Source organism: Bidens hawaiensis, unplaced genomic scaffold, assembly GCF_021521415.1.
Source record: "Bidens hawaiensis isolate Kalapana, Puna unplaced genomic scaffold, B.hawaiensis_p1.1 tig00010472_1, whole genome shotgun sequence".
Classification (NCBI taxonomy): Eukaryota; Viridiplantae; Streptophyta; class Magnoliopsida; order Asterales; family Asteraceae; genus Bidens; species Bidens hawaiensis.
In genome coordinates this window covers 325,008-347,819 of record NW_027491800.1, presented here as the reverse complement: position 1 = coordinate 347,819, position 22,812 = coordinate 325,008, and the positions used below count along the sequence as shown (strand labels likewise).

The 22,812-nt window shown below is 37.0% G+C and overlaps 2 protein-coding genes across 3 annotated transcripts; one reads left to right on the top strand and one right to left on the bottom strand.

Annotated features, from left to right (window-relative positions):
• Positions 1-6,589: 6,589 nt before the first annotated feature.
• LOC143535441 (lon protease homolog 2, peroxisomal-like) lies at positions 6,590-12,393 on the top strand. Of its 2 annotated transcripts, XM_077029692.1 has the most exons (17): positions 6,590-6,757; positions 7,522-7,634; positions 7,839-7,935; positions 8,018-8,187; positions 8,332-8,423; positions 8,502-8,681; positions 8,773-8,856; positions 8,921-9,048; positions 9,117-9,318; positions 9,757-9,963; positions 10,105-10,235; positions 10,513-10,726; positions 10,795-11,100; positions 11,178-11,372; positions 11,460-11,705; positions 11,798-11,899; positions 12,240-12,393. In XM_077029692.1, the coding sequence occupies exons 1-17, from the start codon at positions 6,651-6,653 to the stop codon at positions 12,321-12,323; spliced, it is 2,658 nt and encodes an 885-aa protein (XP_076885807.1). In that variant the 5' UTR covers positions 6,590-6,650; the 3' UTR covers positions 12,324-12,393. The 2 variants fall into 2 exon arrangements, with proteins under 2 accessions (XP_076885807.1, XP_076885808.1); XM_077029693.1 differs by lacking the exons at positions 6,590-6,757; positions 7,522-7,634; positions 7,839-7,935 and having other exon boundaries at positions 8,022-8,187; positions 8,314-8,423.
• Positions 12,394-13,708: 1,315 nt separating this feature from the next.
• Positions 13,709-21,208, bottom strand: LOC143535443 (regulator of nonsense transcripts 1 homolog). Its single transcript, XM_077029694.1, has 28 exons — positions 20,660-21,208; positions 19,487-19,738; positions 19,199-19,369; positions 19,024-19,074; positions 18,851-18,943; positions 18,650-18,745; positions 18,529-18,579; positions 18,306-18,424; positions 18,100-18,208; positions 17,891-18,013; positions 17,749-17,820; positions 17,610-17,681; positions 17,450-17,516; positions 17,212-17,354; positions 17,052-17,123; positions 16,683-16,967; positions 16,483-16,596; positions 16,239-16,337; positions 16,092-16,169; positions 15,866-16,000; positions 15,721-15,795; positions 15,534-15,642; positions 15,096-15,448; positions 14,956-15,015; positions 14,763-14,834; positions 14,552-14,683; positions 14,167-14,286; positions 13,709-14,086 (listed from the first exon to the last, which is right to left on the bottom strand). Exons 1-28 carry the CDS (start codon positions 21,185-21,187, stop codon positions 13,961-13,963), a joined length of 3,777 nt encoding a protein of 1,258 aa, XP_076885809.1. The 5' UTR covers positions 21,188-21,208; the 3' UTR covers positions 13,709-13,960.
• Between the last annotated feature and the right edge of the window lie 1,604 nt (positions 21,209-22,812).

Here is a 22,812-nt window from a genome sequence, read left to right as displayed (position 1 = left end):
AGTGAGTTAAACACTTTAAGAAGTACTTCGCATTTAGGTATAATTAAAGTGGGGGAGACGCTTACCCGATCTCAAATCCAAGGTCCATCGTGCTTGAATGTTATGTCACCTAAAGTGGAAAAGAATATGTTACCCTGCTTTACAACTTTATTTGCCTTTTTAGTTTGAAGCTAAATTGTAGATTCAAAGTATCAATTTAGTTCCAACTTAGACTTTATATATTTGGATAAGGTTACTATTGCTTTTACTCTTTAAATTTCATCAAATTTTTAAGTTACATGGGTGATGCATGATTCAATTTTTGCACTACTAACATACTTTACATTCATATATATTATATTAGCATATGTGTAATTATAAGGAATATTGGTTTTAAATAATCCCAACTATACCTTATTGGTAAATAACAGTCACAACTTCAAACTTGCCCGATGACTGTTACAACTAAAGGGTATTTGTTTTTAACAGACCGTGACTAATGAATGTTAACTCCGTTAGTCTGATGCTTATGTAGCACGCTTAGTTGTCAAAAACTAGATTACGTGACATGCTTTGTTGTCAAATTATTACTCATATTGTAGCTTACATGGCTAATTACAATATCAGATCATCAAACCAAAACCAAAAACCCAAATCTTCAACCAACCCACCTACCTTTCAACTTCATTCAACATAATTGAACCCACCGGCCACCACCTCCGCTACCCTGCTCACTAAATGACTACCGTTCAAAACCTCTCAAAACCCTAAATACAAGTAATCATAATATCAAGTGTAGGCGTTTCAGGCAAGGACAACAAGGTTTAGAGCGGATCTGGGTTTTGTGAACAAATTCTAACATAGATCAGAATAACGATTTGGGGGGTTTGTGAGTTGTAGGTTGCCGGAGTAGGGGATTGAGGTTTCGAAGAGCTCATAAGTGGGGAATGATGTTCCGTTGAGAATTTGCGAAAGCAACAACTCAACAAAAAAAATAATTGTAGGTGGTGGCTGGAAAAGATGGCGTTCGTAGGGGTGGTCGGAGAAGATGGCCAGAAGCTGCAAGTGGTGGCCAGATAAGATGGCCGAAAGTTGCAGGTATAGAGGTCGACCGACAATTTCTGTATGGATCTCCACCGCCAGTTATAATGGTGGGGGTTGTGGGTTCCGGTGGTGGTTGTAGGGGATGGACATGGTGGTGGTCGTGGGTTCCGGCAATGGTTGTAGGTTTACCGGTGGTCTGGTGGTGGCCGTGGGTTGCAAATAGTGGAGTTGTTTTTTGTTAGGTTTTGTTGCAAATGGTAGGTTATGATGAAGATGATTTGTTTAGTGGTGGGTCCAACAAAGTTGCCTACTCAGCATTAGATGTCAAGTAAGCTGCCACGTAAGCAAATTTTTTACAACTAAGCGTGCCACATAAGCACCAGACTAACGGAGTTAACATCCGTTAGTCGCGGTCTGTTAAAAACAAGTACCACTTTAGTGGGAACCGTCACCAGACAAGTTTAAAGTTGGAACTGTTATTTACCAATATGGTATAGTTGGGATTATTTAAAACCAATATTCCTTATTATAAATATGATTAAGTAAACTAAATAATATATATTATGTATCAATAGAATTTATAATTATCGTATATCTCATTCTCTATACAAAAATAATGTAGGTCGAATGTAAGTGGAGTATGTATACCTTATGAGTCAAATATACCGACTTTGAACTTCTATTAAATTAAAAGAATCAAACTAAATTTGATCGTGCCCCAAAAGAGGGTGTCTTAGTGATTGTAAAGTAGTAATAAAACTGATGATGGTTCAAGTTTTGAAAGCGTCGTTCAAAATCTTTTTAATAGTTTTGAGTATATTGACCTGATTTATTTATATTTTTTAATAAAACTTTTATATAACAAAACCGATTTACTTCAGAACACTTTAAATGAAACTTTTATGTAAAAGAATCACACTTTATGATAAATGAAACTTTTATATAAAAGAATCACACTTTATGATAACATGGGGTATATTTTATAATAATAGTCTATAAATAACTACCTTTCAATTTGTATACTTTGAAATTCGTACACCATATGAAAGTAATCCAAACCAGAGACAAGTAGAAGATGGCGATGGATAAGAACTTTATCCAATTTATGAGATACTCATTTTCCTAGTTTATTTTATTTGCACTTGTCCTTATGGCTACTAGCCTACTATTATATTAAATAACTAAAATATAAAATAATAGTTATAGAATGTTTGTTATTGTTATCATTCTTGGTTTTAATGGGTTTAATTAAGCTGTAAAACATCTGTCGGTGTATCTTAAGGCTAAGGGGTGTGGGGGGCTCTAATGGGGGCTCCAGTGGGGGCTCCAGCCAATAATATTATGACGTGTGGCAGAGAGAGAAACTGGATAAGGGGGGTGTTGGAGCCCCCGTTGGAGCCCCTGGCCCTGGTGTGAAGGGGCTCCAGCAGATTTTTTTTTATTTTTTTATAAATGTATTAAAAAAAACGTATTATTAAAAAAACTCATAAATTATTTAAAAAACACACATTTTTTTTAAAATTCAAATTACAAAAAAAAAAACATACTAAAAATTAAACAAACAATAATACTTAATAATAACACTAATCTAATACAAGATCATCGGGTCACCTCGCCCACAAATGTTCAACCAACTCATGTCGAAGATCCCCGTGTATCTCACGGCTCTTGATATTTGCTATGTTATGAAGTTTTTGTTGATCACTGATTGTGGACGGTTGTGGCGGAATGTCACCTTGGTAGTTTTGGCAGATAGCTTTGCCCTCGTCTTCTAACGTCATGTTGTGTAGGATCAGACACGTGTAGACGACGTCCGTTATCCTCTCCCGAGTCCAATAACGTATCGGGTTCGCCAGAACATAATATTGTTTTTTTATAGCTCCAAAAGCTCTTTCAATATCTTTTCTAGCAGACTCTTGCTTCTTCGTAAAATACTTCCGTTTGTCGGCGATTGGATCTGTAAAAGCTTGAACTAACAAAGCCCATTCGTTGTAAATACCATCGACCAGATAGTACCCGTACTTGAAGAGTTCTCCATTTGCAACAAAAGATTGAAGTGGTTCAACCCCGTCGATAAGGTCGTTGATCAAATGTGACTGATTGATAACATTAAGGTCGTTATTTGACCCAGCAACACCAAAAAAAGCATGCCAAAACCAAAGATCCTGTGACACCGCCGCCTCAAGTATAAGGGTCGGCCCTTCATGATCACCACGGTGGAACTGACCTCGCCAGGCCGTTGGACACATAACCCATCCAACATGCGTACAATCGATGCTACCTAGCATCCCAGGAAAACCATGTTTTTCTGCGTGCACCTCATATATGCGTTGGATGTCATACATTGTAGGTTTACGCAGATATCTCCGAGCGTAAGTTGATATGACTCCTACGTATAATATATATTACAAAATGTAATAAATATTTAATAAAAAGTAAAATTAATGTTTTTTACCTTGGCAGAAAAAATGAAGGGATTCACGTGCAACCCTTTTCGACATCTATAAATACTCATCCAAAGCGTCCGACGAGATGCCGTACGCTAATTGACGGATAGCAGCCATGCATTTTTGAAGAGGGGTAAAACCGGGGAGACCCCTAGCATCCTCCCTTTGTTGAAAAAAGGGATACCGTGCCTCTAAATCACTTGCTATACGCATAAACAATTGTCTGCTCATTCGGAAACGAGTTCGAAAATCCGACTCCTCGTATACCGGTTGAGGGCTAAAATAATGCCTAATCAAAGTATCGTTAGCACCCGATCGATCACGATCACGAGGTGGTGCTCTAACCCTCGGGAGTCGAGGTTGATGGGCTTGATTTTGCAAGAGATCGACCACGGTTGCGGTCAAAACTCCCCCTAAATGAAGAAGCAAATCATCCTCTTCGGAGGAGTCGAAATCCGACAGGTACGACGACATTATTTTTAAAAAAAAAATTGGGAAGATGGGTTGATTTTGGGTTTTATTTTGAAGTTGTGGTGATTGATATGGGTGAAATGGGGTATTTTATAGATGAAATGGGGTATTATTTAGGTAAAAAATATTTTTTTTTTAATTTAAAATGTTCCCAACGGCTATTTTCTCACTTCCCAACGGCTATTTCTCTCTCTTCTCCCGCGACCAGGCTCACGCCCCGGTGGTGTGGGGTTAGCGCCCCGAGGCGCGAGCGGAGGGGCTCTCGCTCCCAGGTTAGCGCCCCCACACCCCTCAGCCTAAAGACACCAAAATGTTCGTTTGCATGTTTCTCCAACAATGATCATGTAGCACAAGAAAGTAGGGATCAGAACCCTACAGGTGGCACACAAGTCGTGAGGATACACTTATCCATCATCTACAATTCTACATACGTGGATTTCTCTTCATCACTCATCAGCTGCTTGACTTGTTTGAAACAAGCTAAGCTAGTATCCTAAAGAAAGTTAATAAGCTAATCATCAAATCAATAGCACGTGATTAAATTCTTCATTTACATCTTATATTATTTAGTTAAAAGTCATCTTGATATTTAAATTTAGGGAAAATTCTTAAAATATCCTATTTTTATTTTTAAGGGGTTTAAAATATGTCCTTTCAAAATTCAAATCCTTTCTTTGTCTCTTTACTGACTCATCTTCGTCTCTATGTTAGAAAATCGAGACGACATGTTTCTTAACCCGCCGCCTCCCGCCATATTAGCTCATAACACGTCGCCTCCCCGCCTTGTTAGCTCAAAACTCATCGTCTCCTCTGCATGTTAGCTCAAAACTCGTCGTCCCATGCCGTGTTAGCTAAAAAAAATTCTACCTTGTCTTTACTAAAACATGGATCCAACACTTAATTAAAAAATATTTGAATATTTTGAATTTTATTGGTTTTAAGTTCTTGTATATTGGATTTTGGATAATACGATTTAGAAAACTCATGCATACCATCAAATCATTTTATGTGTACCTTGTTTAAATATAATTTTTTGAACAACAAGATTTATTAGATTTAATTTTTTAGCTAACACAGCGTGGAGGCGACGAGTTTGGAGCTAATATGGAGGGGAGACGATCTCCTTTGAGCTAACATGGCGGTGAGGCAACGGGTTATGAGTTGATATGGTAGGGAAGCGACGAGTTAAGAAATATGTCGTCTCGATTTTCTAACGTAGAGGCAAAGACGAGTTAGAAAAGAGACAAAGAGAGAATTTGAATTTTAAAGGGATATATTTAAAATTTTTATTTAAAAATAAAACATTTTGAGAATTTTCCCTCAAGAGTTATGTGTTGGTTTCAGAATTTATAGGGTATATCTAATGAATTGTGATGAGATTGAAATATTTTAGTAATACTCTTCAAAGTTTAATCGGATAATCTCTAGAGAAAATAATAACACATTTGTAGTTATGTTATATTTTATGAAAAACAATGTGTGATAAGAATCAGACCAAAAAAAAATAAAAACTTTTTTTATACCTATGGAACCACTCTAACATCTTAGTTCACGGTTGGCGGTTATAAATGTCTGCATTGATTTAGTTACACTACTGAGAAACATCCAACTACGGCTCGCACATACCACTACCCAAGTTCTATCAGTTGGTATTAGCTTACCATTTACCAATTATCATCAAGTTGTCACTAGTGAACCAAGTTAGTGTTGATCTCAATCACCACTAATGATCATTTACATGTAACTTTTCATCGGACAATGTAGATATAAAGTAACTTTCAATGATGTATCGACTATGCTCATTTTCAAACCCTTGGTCCCTGTTCCTTGGACCATCTAGACCTTGCCAGGTGAGTGGTGCCCCTTGGAACCCCATTGTCTAATAGGTTGTGCTTCTCACATTCCTAGGTGCTCATAATTAGATAAGCCTTAGAACAAGCAGACAATTCGTACATCCTAGTTCGCTTTAATATTTATTCATGTGTTTCCCTGCTCTTAAGTGTATAATACATCAATTAACCAAAATATCTTGCAAAATCACCATCAATTTCTTTCTCTCTTAAAAAATTCGTTTTGACAACTCCACATTTAACTCCACTCGGTTACGCACCCTACCTAACTACATTATATATGCACGTTTTTTTTACTCCATGACTTAAAGAGTCGACTAAGATTAAACAAAAATAAATAAATAAAAAAGAAAAGGATTTAATGCAATAATAATAATAATAATATTAATCGCGTGATAGTTACAAATTTACAATAATTGAAAAGAGAAAAAAATCTAATGAATCCTCTTACTTGTGGTCTAGTGGAGGAATGTTTGGGTTCGCAAATTTGATCCCTCACTTGTGTCATTTTGAGTGGATATTGATAATGAAAAATTTGAGTTATGCCTTGTGAGGTTGTCAGTTCGGATCCCGAACCCACTCGGGTCTTTGTCCCACCGTGTGTTACGCTAAAAAGTTCTGCTCTTGTGACGCCACAACGGCTACCAAGTGATAGCACGCAGTATGAATCCTAAGAGAACGCCCAAATCAAACTTTTATTCTTTTCTAAACACAAATAAGAAAAAGCCGTGTTTAAAAATATAAGGAACTCAAAAGCTGCCAGTAGTCTGACTCTCAAATTCTTCTCTCAATCCTCTGTATATATATAGAGACTCCGTTAGTTAGATCATACATACAGACTGAGAGTGGCAGGTAATTGATGGTGGAACCGGTGGAGCTTCCGAGCCGAATTGGAATCCTTCCGTTCCGGAACAAAGTATTATTACCTGGCGCTATTATTCGGATTCAATGCACTTCTCCCACCAGGTACTGTTTTATTTAACCTAATTCTGAAACCTAAGGTCGCTTCAACTAATTGATTGATGATTTCAAGTTGAAACTGAGATAATACGTTCACTTATCTGTGATTTTGTGATTGACTGATTTGAAATTGATTGATTAATTGAAGTTTAAATTGAGATTCAGTTATCCGTGATTCAGTTAATTGATATTGTTTTGTTTTGTTGATGAGTTGTGCTCGATTAACTGAAGTTGAAATTGAGATTATAATAGTTTCAGTTATCTCTGATAATTGATGTTGTTTTATCTGTGACATGAATTCGAGAAGAAAGATGAAAATTGAGATATAAGTTTAGCTGTTCATGATTTTGTGACTCAATTAATTGGTGTTGTTTTATCTGTGTGATTTAAATTGACTGATTGAAGTCGAAAAATTGAGATAATGATTTCAGTTATCTGTGATTTTGTTATTCAATTAACTGATGTTGTTTGAATTCGGTTGATAGAAGTTGAACTTGAGATAATAGTTTCAGTTATCTGTGATTTGAATTCGATTGATTGAAGAGATAATAGATTCAGTTAATTGATGTTGTTTTATCTGTGATATCAATCCGATTGATTGAAGTCGAAATTGAGATGATAGTTTTAGTTCTGCATGATTTTGTGATTCGGTTAATTGATGTTGTTTTATCTGTGATTTGAATTCGATTGATTAAAGTTGAAGTTTGAGATGATAATTTTAGTTATTAATGATTTTGTTATTGAATTAATTGATGCTGTGGTTAATTTAGTGTGAAATTGGTGGAACAAGAGCTGTGGCAGAGGGAGGAGAAAGGACTGATAGGTATTGTGCCGGTTAGAGATGCTGCAGAAACAATGACAGTTGGTTCGGTTGTGACACAAGGTGAATTGATTATGAGTTTTTGTTAAAGAAAATATATTAGTTAGAGTTTGTTGTTTTATTATTACTCTTATACTATATTTAGAAGGTATCATTTGATTAGGTTTCCTTTGTAATTATTCTGTGTACTATAAATAGTAATATAGAAGATAACAGAGTTGAGGATCAGTGACCTAACAACTAACTTTTGGTCCTGTTGAATTTTAGGGGCTGATTCAGGTGATAAAGTCTCCAAGAATCAATCATCAGAATCTAACAAATCTGATGGGAAAAGTCAACAAGACTCCTTATATTGGCATACAAGGTATGCTTTGGCTATTTTATGACTATAGTATATGATGAATTGTCGGATATTATTACGTTTAATGCCTCATTTGATCTTAAAGAGGAGTTGCTGCGCGCGCATTACATTTATCAAGAGGAGTTGAGAAACCGAGTGGGAGGGTAACATACATAGTTGTTCTAGAAGGTTTGAGCAGGTTTAATGTTCAGGAGCTCAACACAAGAGGAGCATACACTACTGCAAGAATTTCTCCTATTGACATGACAAAATCCGGTATTATATACAATCCCACATTATTATATTTTGGAATTTCATGCAGGCTTTAAGCGTTTTAAGTTTACATAATTGGTAATTGTGGATTTAAGTTTCAAATTAAGCATGAAAATGGTTTGTGAACAGTTTTCTAATCTTGATTAGAGATGGAGCAAATAGAACAAGATGCAGACTACATAGCATTGTCTCGTCAGTTCAAACTAACTGCTATGGAGCTTATTACTGTTCTTGAGCAGGTATAAGTAATAAATGGTAGTTTAATATCTTTTTCTTTAAAAATAATGTTATAACAGTTGCATAACATTTTGATTTAGAAACAAAAAACTGGAGGCAGAACTAAAGCTCTTCTTGAAACTGTTCCTGTGCACAAACTGGCTGATATATTTGTTGCTAGTTTTGAGATTAGCTTTGAAGAGCAACTGTCTATGTTAGATTCTGTTGACTTAAAAGTAAGGCTTTCAAAAGCCACGGAGTTAGTTGAGCGGCATTTACAGGTATATTAATTTTTATTACCTTATGTAACTAACTAACTAACTAACTAACTAACTAGTAGTTCTATGATGACACAATTATTACTTGTATCAGTCTATTCGCGTGGCAGAAAAGATTACACAAAAGGTTGAAGGACAGTTATCTAAATCACAAAAGGAGTATCTTCTTCGCCAGCAGGTAGTTTTCTTATTATTAACTGCTTTTAGTAGACTTGTTTTTTGTAATTCTTGAATATATACAGATGAGGGCTATTAAAGAAGAGCTTGGTGACAATGATGATGAAGATGATGATGTGGCTGCACTCGAAAGAAAGATGCAAGATGCTGGAATGCCTCCAAATATCTGGAAGCATGCACAGAGGGAATTAAGGTAGTGCTTCTAATCTTGGCAATTAATATATCTAATTTTTTGATGAAATATGTTTTTTTCTTTATCAGGAGGCTGAAAAAGATGCAACCTCAGCAACCTGGTTACAATAGCTCTCGGGCTTACCTTGAGCTTCTTGCTGATTTGCCATGGCAGACAACCAGTGAAGAAGTTGAGTTAGACCTAAAAGCTGCGAAAGAGCGGCTTGACAGTGACCACTATGGCTTAGTCAAAGTTAAACAAAGGATTATTGAATATTTGGCGGTTCGCAAGGTTAACCATCTATCTACTTCATTTTTATTTTAGTAGTACTGCTGATGTGGTCATTGGAGTGAGAGGTGGAAATTTCAGTCATTTACCTAAAAAGGTTCAATTTGGGCTGTAGTTTATCTCCAAAGGGTCAAACGGATAAACTTTTGAAACTTAGCTAGAATTGAAAAGGGTGTCAAATGAGTCGTGCAGGTCACCCAGAGTGTTCTTAAATGCCTAAAACCTCCTAAATCGCTTTACTTAATTATTTTTTAAATATATTTATTTCATACATTAATATTTTGTACAATCAAGAAAGTGGACAATTAACTTTGATGGATTGGCCCAATCCAACAAAGACTCGTTTGGACTAGCATTAAATTATCCTCTTTTTTGATCCCATGAGCCCGCCCGTTTTGACACCTGTGATCGGAAGTAACTAACTTAGTCATCCAATTGCAGCTGAAACCAGATGCCAGAAGCCCTGTATTATGCTTTGTGGGTCCGCCAGGTGTTGGGAAAACATCTTTGGCATCATCAATTGCTGCTGCACTAGGTAGAAAATTCATAAGGATATCTCTTGGTGGTGTAAAGGATGAGGCTGACATTAGAGGGCATAGGAGGACATACATTGGAAGCATGCCAGGGCGCCTTATTGACGGATTAAAGGTGGATTTGAATTCTGAATTTGTCGTTTTCTTTTTTCATTTTTAAACTTTTACTTATTGATGGGCACATATTGTTATATGATAACTAGTCATCTCTCTTCCAGGCATATTATTTTAACTTTTTAGTTGATTTGACTTTTAGAAAGTAGCTGTTTGCAATCCCGTTATGTTGCTGGACGAGATTGATAAGACGGGATCCGATGTTCGCGGTGACCCTGCATCAGCACTGCTTGAGGTTCTTGACCCCCAACAAAACAAAACATTCAGTGATCAGTATCCTTACCTAAGATTCTTATAGCACATGTCCGTGCTTCTGTTATTGTGGCATATGCATAATGGGATTCCTTTTGGCTTGACTAATTTCTTTGCAGATGTGGCAAATGGGCTGGGGGTCAAATGGGTTTCAGTTAAAACGGGTCTTTTGGCATGGGTCAAGTTGTATTTATCCATCATACTTGTAGAAAAGTAACATAATATCAATAATGCTTTCAAATAGTTACAAGTTATAACAATCCATTTCCATACAGAATTCCTTAATTATACTTTAAAGCTATTTAAATGTTCCGTTTGATCTATCAAAAGTGATATTTGTGGCCACTGCAAATAGGGCACAGCCAATTCCTCCTCCACTCTTAGACAGAATGGAAGTCATTGAGCTTCCAGGGTACACCTCTGAAGAGAAGCTTAGAATTGCAATGCGCCATCTAATCCCACGAGTCCTCAATCAGCACGGCTTGAATTCCGATTTCCTTCAATTTCCCGAGGTATGCAGTTACTTAAATTTGCTTTTTATCCAGTTAAGAGTTTATATATTCATGTTATTTTTTTGTAGGCAATGGTGAAACTTGTTATTGAGCAGTACACTCGAGAAGCTGGTGTAAGGAACCTGGAGAGAAAGCTAGCGGCTTTAGCTCGTGCAGCAGCGGTAGCAGTGGCAGAGCAGGAGCATAATGCCCTTCCACTTAACCACCCGATTTCTTCACCATTGTTGGAGAGCAGAATCTCTGCTGAGGGAGGAGGGGGTGAAGTAGAGATGGAAGTCATACCAATGGGTGTCAACAATCATGAACTTTCAAATGTGTTCAGGATCATGTCTCCGTTGATTGTTGATCAAGAAATGCTGGAAAAAGTACTAGGAGTAAGTTCAAAAATTGTTTGAACCCGTTACCTATTTTGACCTGTTTCAACCTATTTATTTTTTTCAAATGAGTGCAGCCTCCAAAGTATGATGATAAAGAAGCTGCAGAGAGGGTTGTGACTCCTGGGGTTTCTGTTGGGCTCGTTTGGACCGCGTTTGGTGGAGAAGTCCAATTTGTGGAGGCTACAGCAACTCCGGGGAAAGGGGATCTACACCTCACCGGGCAACTGGGTGATGTCATCAAAGAGTCAGCCCAGATAGCACTCACATGGGTATCTTATCTTTCTTAGTTTTGTAACTTTTAATATAACGTGGGTCCCAAAAAGGGTTAAATTAACTGTAAAATCTGGAAATTGCAGGTAAGAGCTAGGGCGAGTGAGCTTAATTTGGCAAGTGCAGAAGAGAGTAATCTTCTAGAAGGAAGGGATGTTCATATACATTTTCCAGCCGGGGCGGTGCCGAAAGATGGACCATCAGCGGGGGTGACACTTGTCACCTCACTGGTTTCTCTTTTCAGTAGCAGACGTGTCAGATCAGATACGGCAATGACAGGAGAGATGACATTGCGCGGTTTAGTTTTACCCGTAGGGGGTATCAAAGATAAGGTTAATTTTACTTGTTTTGACTCATTACCAACCAGCCCGTTTTTTCACATTTATATAAGCGAGTTGATTCCGGTTTTGCTGTTTTTTAACAGGTGCTGGCTGCACACCGGTATGGGCTTAAGAGAGTTATTCTGCCAGAGAGAAATTTGAAAGATTTGGCAGAAGTGCCTTCAGCAGTTCTTGCAAGCCTTGAGGTAAACAATTAACTATCGACAAATATTTTGATTTTTTTTCTATAAAGAATCTGCTCTTTTCTCTCCTTACGGACTTCGGTCAAACAACATGCGAAACATGTATGTTTTGACTATTTAAACCACTTCAACTATCTGTTGCACACTTGAGGTTGTTATGGTTTGACTTATGAGATCAAACAGAGTGCGATGATGCTTTGAAAAGTCAGTCACTCTGTTAACGAGTAATTATGTTAACGGTTTGACTACTTAAGTCAATCTATTTATTATAAACTCAATACGGGCGCAGTTTGACTTCCGAAGTTGAATATAATGGTATCTGAATTATTTTTGACATTTACAGATACTGCTTGCCAAGAGAATGGAGGATGTGCTTGAACAAGCTTTTGAAGGCGGATGCCCCTTGAAACATCATTCGAAGCTGTAAAAACTTGATCTAACATTGAACACTGAGGAAGCAAATATGTTTATCGTTGGACTCATCAAATGCTACACATGGAAGCCAGCAGTCCCACATGATGATTATTAATTATTCTTCACCTTTTCTTTTTTTGTAAAATGTATCATCTCCTTGAATGTGTAACAATAATATTCTTTCTGTAAAACGTATCATCTCCTTAATCTGTAAGAATAATTTTACTTTTTAATCAGAGTTTTTCAGAAGGATTAAAAGAATACAAGTAATGACGCTCTAATTTCTCATATCAACGATGACTACCGTACCCAGTGAATTTCACAAACAACAAAAGCTATCGGTAGGGTTTTTAGAGGGTGGGATGTAGGTAAAACTTACCTCTAAGGGCTACTGCCAGCGAGCCCCCTGGCTCCAGAAGAAATAGCATACTTTAAACATATATACATCAACACGTGAAGATAATAACATGCAAAGTCTACATATCCAAGCCCCTAATTAACACACAAATGTATCATCCTCCAAATGAATACGTCTCTACGAATAAACTTGTCACAACACTATAAATGTATTATGTAGTAGTAAGTCCTGCCTAATTTCTCATAGCAAGTTACCAACCATTTGCCAATTTTACAAACTTGTCACCACACCATAGATATAGTAGCTTTTTTTTGGAAATCTCTCAATGTAACATGTAACGCACGCCACATTTGGTTCACAATTAACTAATAAATTATGTATTAATTGTTAACTTCAAGTGAATCAAGAACACAAACTTTTATTAAGAAAACAACGAACAGAAAAAACGTAATAATACTGATACAATAAACTTACTTTATGACTTGGTTATAAAATAACCTTGACGCTTAAGGTACCAACTCCTAAACATACGAACTCAAAAACAATAAAAAGGATAAACCAGAAACTTAAAACAACAAATGAATAAAATAATCACTTAAATTCCTCTTGTGATGCTTAATCTCGCTATCAAAACCTCAAAAACATACATGTAGCTTAAAAAGGGTTAACTTTATATCAATAGACTACAATAACTTCTAGTGTTAATAGAAAATGATGCCTTTAATCTTTCCAAATATGTTATTTTCTTACATCCAAAATTGATACCACATAAAACAAACGAAGACTATATTTTGAAACAGAAGTGAACAAAACAAAAACATATCCATACATAATTTTGTAAAGCATAGATTTTCCAGAGTCACAAATGATGGTATCAAATCACACAATTCATATGTATAAAGCCAAATCCACACCTCTTAAACCTCTCTACACAATCATTTATTTAAAACTCCATTTAATTACTACTAGACTCGCACGATAACACACTCCCTAATAACAATTATAATTATATATAGCCCGAAAGAATATCCCTGCACGACATCACTTTGCTTCATGTTTCCTCTTCCAACAACAAAACTAAATCCATGTATTGTGCCTCCTTACAAATCTCTGATGGGGTTATCAGACAAATCTCAGCCCTTGATTCACCATGTTCAATCTCATCCCATGTCCTCCAAAAAGCCGTTATTTTCATTTTTGCTGTCGTATCTTTTAAGGGAAGTAGATAGATATTATAGTGATGAAAATCAAGTTGCTGATTGTATAACCCTTCACAAGATTTAAAGCGTCTCTTAACCCTTGTAGTGGGACCCGTACCCCTGTTGTGTTTGCTGCTGCTGTTGTTGCTGAGCTGGCATGTTCATCGGTTGGGAGTTGTAATGCGTGAATGGCTGGGAGTATAGAGGATTCATCACACCCTGTATGCAAAAAAATATCAATTTAAATACGACACATTTAGCAACTTATTGTATACAAACTAAATATTCGGAAACGGGACCTGTGTCTGAAGGGAAGAGGTGGGGTCAGCACCGAAGTGGGCCTGTGAAGAATCATCTTGTGATGGATCTTTAAATCCGACTTGTGTAAACAAGCCTTGTGAACCATGGCCCATGTAGTCCTGTAATAACACACACAACATGTTCATACCAGATTTACCCGTTTTCAAATATATTGATGGATTAAATTTGTGCCCAGAAAATGCCTCGAAAGGGTATTTTAGACATTTGACCAAACAGTCAAACATGCCATTTGACAATACTTTGCAACATCTAAACAACCCATAATTAAAAAACCGCATTATTCAACCCCCACCGTATTTTGCAACGCCTAACCAATATATTAGCAACGGGTGACAATTAGACATTAAAAGTCACTGTACAAACCTGAGACATGAAATCATTTCCAGCACCATAACGAGAAAATCCAGCTTGGGAATTCTGATTCAGAAAACTACCAGGAAACCCGGCTTGGGTGGCCGGAGTAACATAGTCCACACCATAACCGCCTTGAGAAGCCTGAAACAAAAATCGTCAATCATTACATTCATAAACTTGTTAGAAAAAAGTATATAACTTAGCCTTCGAAAACACTTACCTGTGTGGAAAGATCAGCAATGTTATATGGAACATGTGATCCTTGGCTTTTAAAATCATCACCCAAGAAATCCTGCTTTGTCAATGTAAAACAAGATTAGCGCATTAAAAAACATGTTTGACCTGACATACCCATTTTGCCACCTATAAATGTAAATGTGTGGAAGTCATCTTTCCGTTAAAAATAATAATACCTGTGACATGCCACCAACAGAAAACCCATCACGAAAAGCCTGACTCGGGCCTTGAGTCATCTGTTACACGCAACAGAAGTTTCAAAGAACAAACCCTAAATCCAGAGAAGTCAAAAGGGCAAAAAGGTAAAAGTGCTAACATTAGAAACATATCCAGGCTGAGATAATGGACCACCGGGTGACGGCTGGCTATTTGGATTTTCCATAGGGAAGTTAAAACTAGACCCCATTCCTGCACCTATCGGCTGCTGTGAGCCTTGTTGATGAGGAACATGACCCGCATGCCCCCTGCCGCCACCAAAGCCCCGGTTTCCTGGTGGTGGAACATGAGGAACACCGCCAAATGGACTGTGTATTGCACCACGAGTTGGAATAGCATAAGGCTGTGGGCCACCATGATAAGATGGAATAGGCACGCGTGGCATTGGATATCCAGCGGGATGCAGACCAGGTTTATGAGCCCCATTAGGTGGGCCAGGTGGCATGTAAGAACCTGTAAATGATCCAGAAAAAAAATTGTAAAAATATGCAGAAACAAAATTAAAATTCAAAAATCAGTTGTTTGGACGCTAGAATACCTCTAGAACGACTGTTTCTTCTATCAGCACCAGGGTTTGTTGATCCAAAGGTGTCGTTCGGTACAATACCAGGCCCGCCACCAAAGAAAAACCTTCGGTCATTGTACATCTACATCAAAATGAACCACAAACATTTGTCACCTTTCCTCGACCGTATTCTAGAAAATAATATAAATAATAATAATACCTTTTTTGGTTTCTGAAATTGAACCATACTCTGCTTCAAGTTGTTCAAAGGTCCTTCCACTAAACATTCATGCTCCTATTAAAAACATAAAAAGAGTTACATATACGACATATATAAACAAAAATAAAGATTATACATGGAATACCTTATAGTGTGTGAGTAACCCATTCCACAATGGTTGTTTGCTAAGAACTTTAGGGTTACCAAGAATAACAATACCATAACGAGCACGAGTAAGTGCAACATTAAGCCTGCGTGGATCATTTAAAAATCCAATACCCTAACCAAACAAACACAAATCATTTAGTTAAACATAATGTAACCATGTAATAATTAAAAGATACAACATCATGTAGTAACTAGTGACCAACCTGATGTTCATTACTTCTCACACATGACAAAATAATGTAATCCTTTTCCCTCCCTTGGAACGAATCCACACTCGCAACCTGAAAAGAACTAGTTAAAAAATCTGATGTTCACTAATGCTTTAAAAAATAAACAGAATGTGAATTTACCTCAATGTCCTTGTAAAGTTGTTGTCTAAGTGCACCATTTCTTGACATGTAGTTAACAATGTATGCACGTTGACCTTCATATGGTGTTATAACCCCAATCTACACAACAATCAAAATAATATATAGCATTAGTCTGTTGTAATTCCCTGATAGTCAAAGAATATGATCATATATACCATTCTGAATAATATACAACTTATTAGTCTATAACTCCCAGAAAGTCAAAGAATATAGTCATATATACCTGACTAGGAACTACACCACTTCTTAAGAAAGTGGTCACTATTTTCTCAACATTTGCAGCCTCGGTCCTGTTAAGATATGATGTCCCACTAGCACTAATTTCTTCTTGTCCCATCTACAATAAAAGATGATATACGGTTATATGCTATGCAACTCTAACCAATCATTACGTTAATAAATGGATTGATTAAATGGGCAAACCTGAACATAAAAGAACATGGGACGGTTTGGCACGGGCCAAGGAAAGTCAATGCCGGTTGACTGCCTTTCGTTTATTGTCACTCCATTTTGGAGCGTCCCTTCATAGAAGTTATTAGACGGGAATTCTGAAAGTGACGGATGCATACGATATTGTACTTGTAATCTGATAGGTTTCACACCAAGAAGCACAAGTCGCTCAAATAAAGACTGAGCTAACCCAGCCCGTGCGGCTTTCTTGCACATAATGACCGGACCAAGTTGACAATGGTCACCAACAAGAACAACCTAGCACAAACAACACCAATTACAACATAATAGCATACAACCACCATAAAGAGCTTCATTGTATAATTTCTGTAAATACATTACCTGTTTTGCTCCAAGAACAAGGGGAATAAGACACTCAGGCTCGGTTGATTGAGTAGATTCATCGATTAGCACCTACATAAAGTTAAAAAAAAACTTGCAATTACAAAAAATAACCTTAAAAGTTAATTAAAAGCATAGTTATCATGGGTTCCAAGTCAACCTGACGAAATCTAAAATTTGCCAACCGAGGATCTCCAGCTCCGACACATGTGCAGCAGATGACATCAGCACTCTGAGAAATCTCCCGTTCTGTAGCCCGTTTTAGTGCTTTATATTTCTTTTCATCACTGCTTGATAACTCCCCTGTATAATTCAGAAGGTTACAAAAAGAAATGTAATGATCATATTACTTGTCCATATATAGCAAAGATGAAATAAGATAATCAGTTGATTCTTACCTTGTTCATCTTTCAATTGCTGAAGCTTGTGAAGTTCACTCTTTTCAGACGTATCAAGATGTCGAACCTTTTAACAAAAACAAATTCAAGTTGTTAAGAAACAAGAAGCATGCAAAGGTAATGAATGCATATAATTTGAAGCATTATCAGACAAACAAACCTGATAATGAAGTGTCAAGTGCTCAACAGGTGAACTTACGGCTTCCCTTGATTTTGCACACAGCCTTACAACCTGATTATACATACTTAGTATTAACAATAAGATTTCAAACACCAAAAATAAGTGATTTAAGTTATACCTTTAAGCCGGTGGCACTTATCTTCTCTGCAAGTTGGTCTACAGCGACATTGCTCGGAGCGCACACCAAAACCTATATTTAAGTTCGAGTAATCATCATCACAGTCATCAACATCAAAATATCATCATGCAAAGGTTAATACCTGTCCTTGACCTTGTTTAGCCATATGATAAACAAGGGCAGCAGAAGTAACTGTTTTACCAGTCCCAGGTGGCCCTTGAATCAAACTTATTGGCCTCTGAAGAACACTTTTTACAGCAAAAACCTATCAATAATGCAGCAAACCCTTAATTATGTACAAATAACAAAATTAGTATATACATGTGTTTGCGTGCAACAAAGAGACCATACTTGAGATGCATTGAGCTCTGGAAGACCAGGTGCACCAAAACGACGAGGCAATGCATTGCGAACCATTTGCATCTCGACCTCATGGCCTAACAGATGATGGTATATATATCTGCATAAAAATATCCAAATTAAAAATACTCGAAAAGACTCATTAAATGCATGCAGAAGTTTACATGTAACCCAATGATATGTAATTTATAACCTACCCACTGACACTTGTCTCATCAACAGCAAAATTTTTCATAGCCCCCTGCATTCGGTCAAAACTTGTGCTTTTCCACACAAAGTCAACACTAAAGCCATGATTCAAGTCAACAGGAACACCCTACAGATAAAACCATAATAAGTCAATGTCACCAACAAAAACAATTATAAGTTTATAACACATCATAGATCAGGACAGAATAATAATGATATATAACTAACTACCTGACTTGCACGAAGCTCGAGTGCTACCTCCTCTTGTGCCGTTAGCTTTATCTGAAACAAAAAAAGTACCCATAAGTTCTCATAGAAAATGCACGCCAACTAATTGCCATCAGGCACATACCACATGTCCAACTGATTGCCAGGCTGGATGTGCGGGGTCCCCAGAGTATCGAAGTCTCAATTCATCACCAGGTACAAGACGTAACTCGTTGTCTTCCTACAGTTTTAGCAATACTTGGATTTATATCAAACTTATAAGCTAATAAAATTTTACAAAAAATATAAACTAATTGTGTGATTGGGAATAAAGAGAATGACGCACCTTTGGAAAAACAAAATACGCAACACGTTTCTTGTTGAGACCAATATCCCACCGAATTGTGAGATTGTCTTTACTTTGGGACTCTTTCATCATCTGCAAAGCAAAATAACAAACATTTCAAAACTCGTTAACAAAGTTGTACCGTAATAAAACCCAATAAAAGTAGAACTTACTTTATCATAATCGGCTTCAAGCTTGATAAGCGGAGCAAAAACATTTTGGTACTACAAATTAAAAAGCAAAACATACACCATTACTATTTGATCATCAACTCTAAAGACGAATGCATTAAATTGTTTTTTGAAAGCATTTTCATAATTCAAGTAAACTAGCTCAAGAAATCAGAACCTGATAAGCATCTTCATACTTTATGGCTACAGGTTGAGGCTCATCATCTACACCGGGCTTCTCAAGATCTTCCAAAGTTGCATCAGGGTTCGTCTTCCATAGTTCTTCAACCTTGTTGATTTGCTGAGCACTGATCTGGCGGGCCCGCAGCTGTTCTGTTTCAGATGGAACCTGCACAAATGACAAAACATACTTAGAAATCCTTGGTTCTAAACTATGTATCTCCATTATGGCATTATACAAACACAAGCATATAAATTAAGTAAAGTTATAGAGTAAATTGGTAACCTTAACAAGCCACTGCAAGAAACACCTGTCATCAATAAGTGGACACCATTGACTCAGATCCCAATTCATGTCTTTCAGGGAATTTAGATTCAGGCAGGGTTCCCTACAAAGAAGAACCACCACACTCTCTGTCTTCGCTGAAATAAATCCCAGAATGAAAACATTTCGACATCCACAATTGTAACATTCGAGAATCGTCTCTCCCAAAGGACTGTCTTTATGAAGACATACTTCTTTGTGCTTCGCTCTAACCTGCAAACAAGCATATAGTTCAATACCAACTCAAAAACACATTGAGAAGTCAAAATTTGTGAATTTAATAGAAGTTTGTAACAGCTTATAGTGAATAAAAGAACAAATCAACATGATACAGAACAAATAATGAAACACCGAAAGTTAACAATGATTAACAATGTGAGAACCAACACATGCATCAAAGCTAAATAGACCAATAATGATTCCAAAAATACATTGGGCAGTGACAATTTGTTAAATAAGAAGTCTGCAATAGATTATATTGCACACAGAAACAAATCAACTTATGCATGATCGAAGTTAAAAAAGCACATTGAGCAGTAACAATTTGTTATATAGGAATTCTGTAATAGATAATACTGCATACAGCCATGCAGGACCAGATCAATTTATGCATCAAAGTTAAAAAGGTGCATTAAGCAGTGACAGTTTGTTATATATGAGATCTATAATAGATTATACTGCATACAAGAAACTAATCAATTTATCTATCAAAGTTAAAAATATAGAATGAACAGCGACAATCTGTTAAATAGGAAGTCTGTAGCCAATTATATTTGTGTACAAGAACAAACTAATCGATGCGTACAAGAACACATTAAGCAGAAACAATTTGTTAAATAGCAATTCTGTAATAAATTACATTGCATCAAAGTTAAAAAGCAGATTGAGCAGTGACAGTTTGTTAACTAAGAATTCTGTAACGGATTATACTGCATACAGATACAGCAATTCATCAAAGTCAAAAAACACATTGAGCCGTGGCAATTTGCTAAATAGGAATCCTGTAATAGATTATAATGCATACAATAACAAATCAATTTATGCATCAAAGCTAAAAAACATCGACAATCCGTAACATATCATATCACATACAGCAGAATCAACACAGTAACAATTCGTTAACATAAGGTTTACCAAATGATTAACAATGTGAGAACCCGAAGTATTCCCTCTCGAATTACAGAACCACTTCCTGCACGACGGCACATTACACCTCACCACGCACGCCGGATTCTGCACACCGCAATACCTACACGCGTGCTCCATAAAATCTCCCTTGGAATACTCGTAACCGTCATCATCTCCCGTCTCCTCGAAATTCAATCCGCTCATCCCCGCAGCTAGAGCATCAACCGCGGACGCCTGATTATTATTATTTCCTCTAGCGGCTTTGGCAGAAACAGGAGAGGCGTTGGTATCGGAATGATGATCGAGGACGGAGGCGTTAGTGTTGTCGACGGAGATGGAGTCTAAGGGCGTAGGCCAGGCGGAGGACGACGGAGAGGATCTAACGGCGGCGTTAGGTTGCGAGAGCTGGTGAAACTCGGGGTAATCGAAATCGTCATCGTCTTGAGTGTTGAATTCGAGGAATGTGTAGGCGTCGTCGTGGCCGGTGTCCGGCTGAGACGCCGTGTCGTAGAGATTGGGCGGTTGTGAATCCATTGGATTGATTGAAGGAGGAGTTAGGGTTTGGAAGGTGTTGATTTTGTTTTGTTACTAATTAGGGTTCTGGGGAGAGAGAGGGGTGATTTGTTTGGTTGTTGGTGATGTTCGTATGGGTGAGTGAGGGCGTGGTGAGTTGACTCGTATCAGGGTAAAGTTGTACGTGAGATGCGCGTGACAGGTCAATGGAATTAGTGTTTGTATATTTGTTCCTTGTCTCCCAAGTCTTGTTTTAGACTATGTGAAACTTACGAAACAAAATAGACTAGAATTAGGAAACATAAACAATTTCTATAATTCTAATTATAATAAACTAGAACACGGCGGGGCAGCTGTTAAAATACTAACGTTGAAATCGGGTAATGGTAAAATCCGAGCGTTACAAAAGTGAGTCGACACGAATATGGGCATTATTGGTTAGGCTCGTTACATTATAGACACCGTTGGTAAAACCTGAACGTTAAAACTCAAATAAATAAATTGGCCAAGTTAACATATAAAAATATTAGCATACAAAAAATTAAAATATTCGATGTTTATTTGGTTAGTAAACCCGGGCGGTCATAAAATCCAGTTGTTATCGGTCCTGGGCATTGAGTCAGTAACTCAACACGAATTCGGTTGGTTTCCGTTACGGTACAGGAGCTAAAAAACGGAAAACATATAAAAATTGAGGTGGACCAATGAGGTAGCGTCGGTTTGTAAACTCGGGCGTTGGTAAAATCATAGCGTTGTCGGTCTCAGAAGTTGAGGCTATGAGTCTACGCAAAATTAAAACTTGGGTTGCTGTCATGTTCGTTACTGCACCAAAATTAAAACAACGGAAAACACACAAAATTGACGTTCGGTCGACTTCCATTACGTTCGTTATTATACTTGAAATAAAAAAATTAAAAAAAACTATCACTTGAGATATTTCGTGCCACGCTTCTACTTTTTGTATGGGTCATTCAGATCCTTTAAGTCAATATTGCACCTGATTTTAGAGCAAATTGGTGTAAGTTTAATTTGTTAAATACGTAAGTCTTCTCCTTGTATTTTTTTGATGCTAGTTTGCCGTGTGAATATAATACCGTTATTAAAAAAAAGATTTTAATTTCACAGTAAATATATTTTATGACTAAGTGGTCAACAAAACCCCTTGTTTTGGGGATGAGTTGACGTGCATTTAATCAATATTGGTTAGATTACATTATCGACACTAAACCAATAAAATAAAGTAGTGTTAGGTATTTTAGTGTAATATAATCGACTTCTTAACCGATGTGAATTTTAATATACGTTAAGTCATAAGTTATGAGTTGTGAAATGCACACTTGTTTGAGTTTGTTAAGATAGTAGAGGCAAAGACTCAACTAATGGTTCCAAGTGGGTAATGCCCGTTGGCATCGGGGGAGGGGGGTGAATGGGGGGTTCAGTGGTAGTGTCTTGATAGTAGGGCCAAGGGAATCACAGTTTCCATCCTTGTATTAAAATTCATAGAAAAATGAATTTTCGGATTTAGCCACACATTAAATCATAAATCAAAATGAGTGCATTTTGATGAAATTGAAATTTAAAAGTGGAAACTTTTCCAACCCTAATCTACATATACAATTTCCCATGAATTTGGTTGAACACGTTGA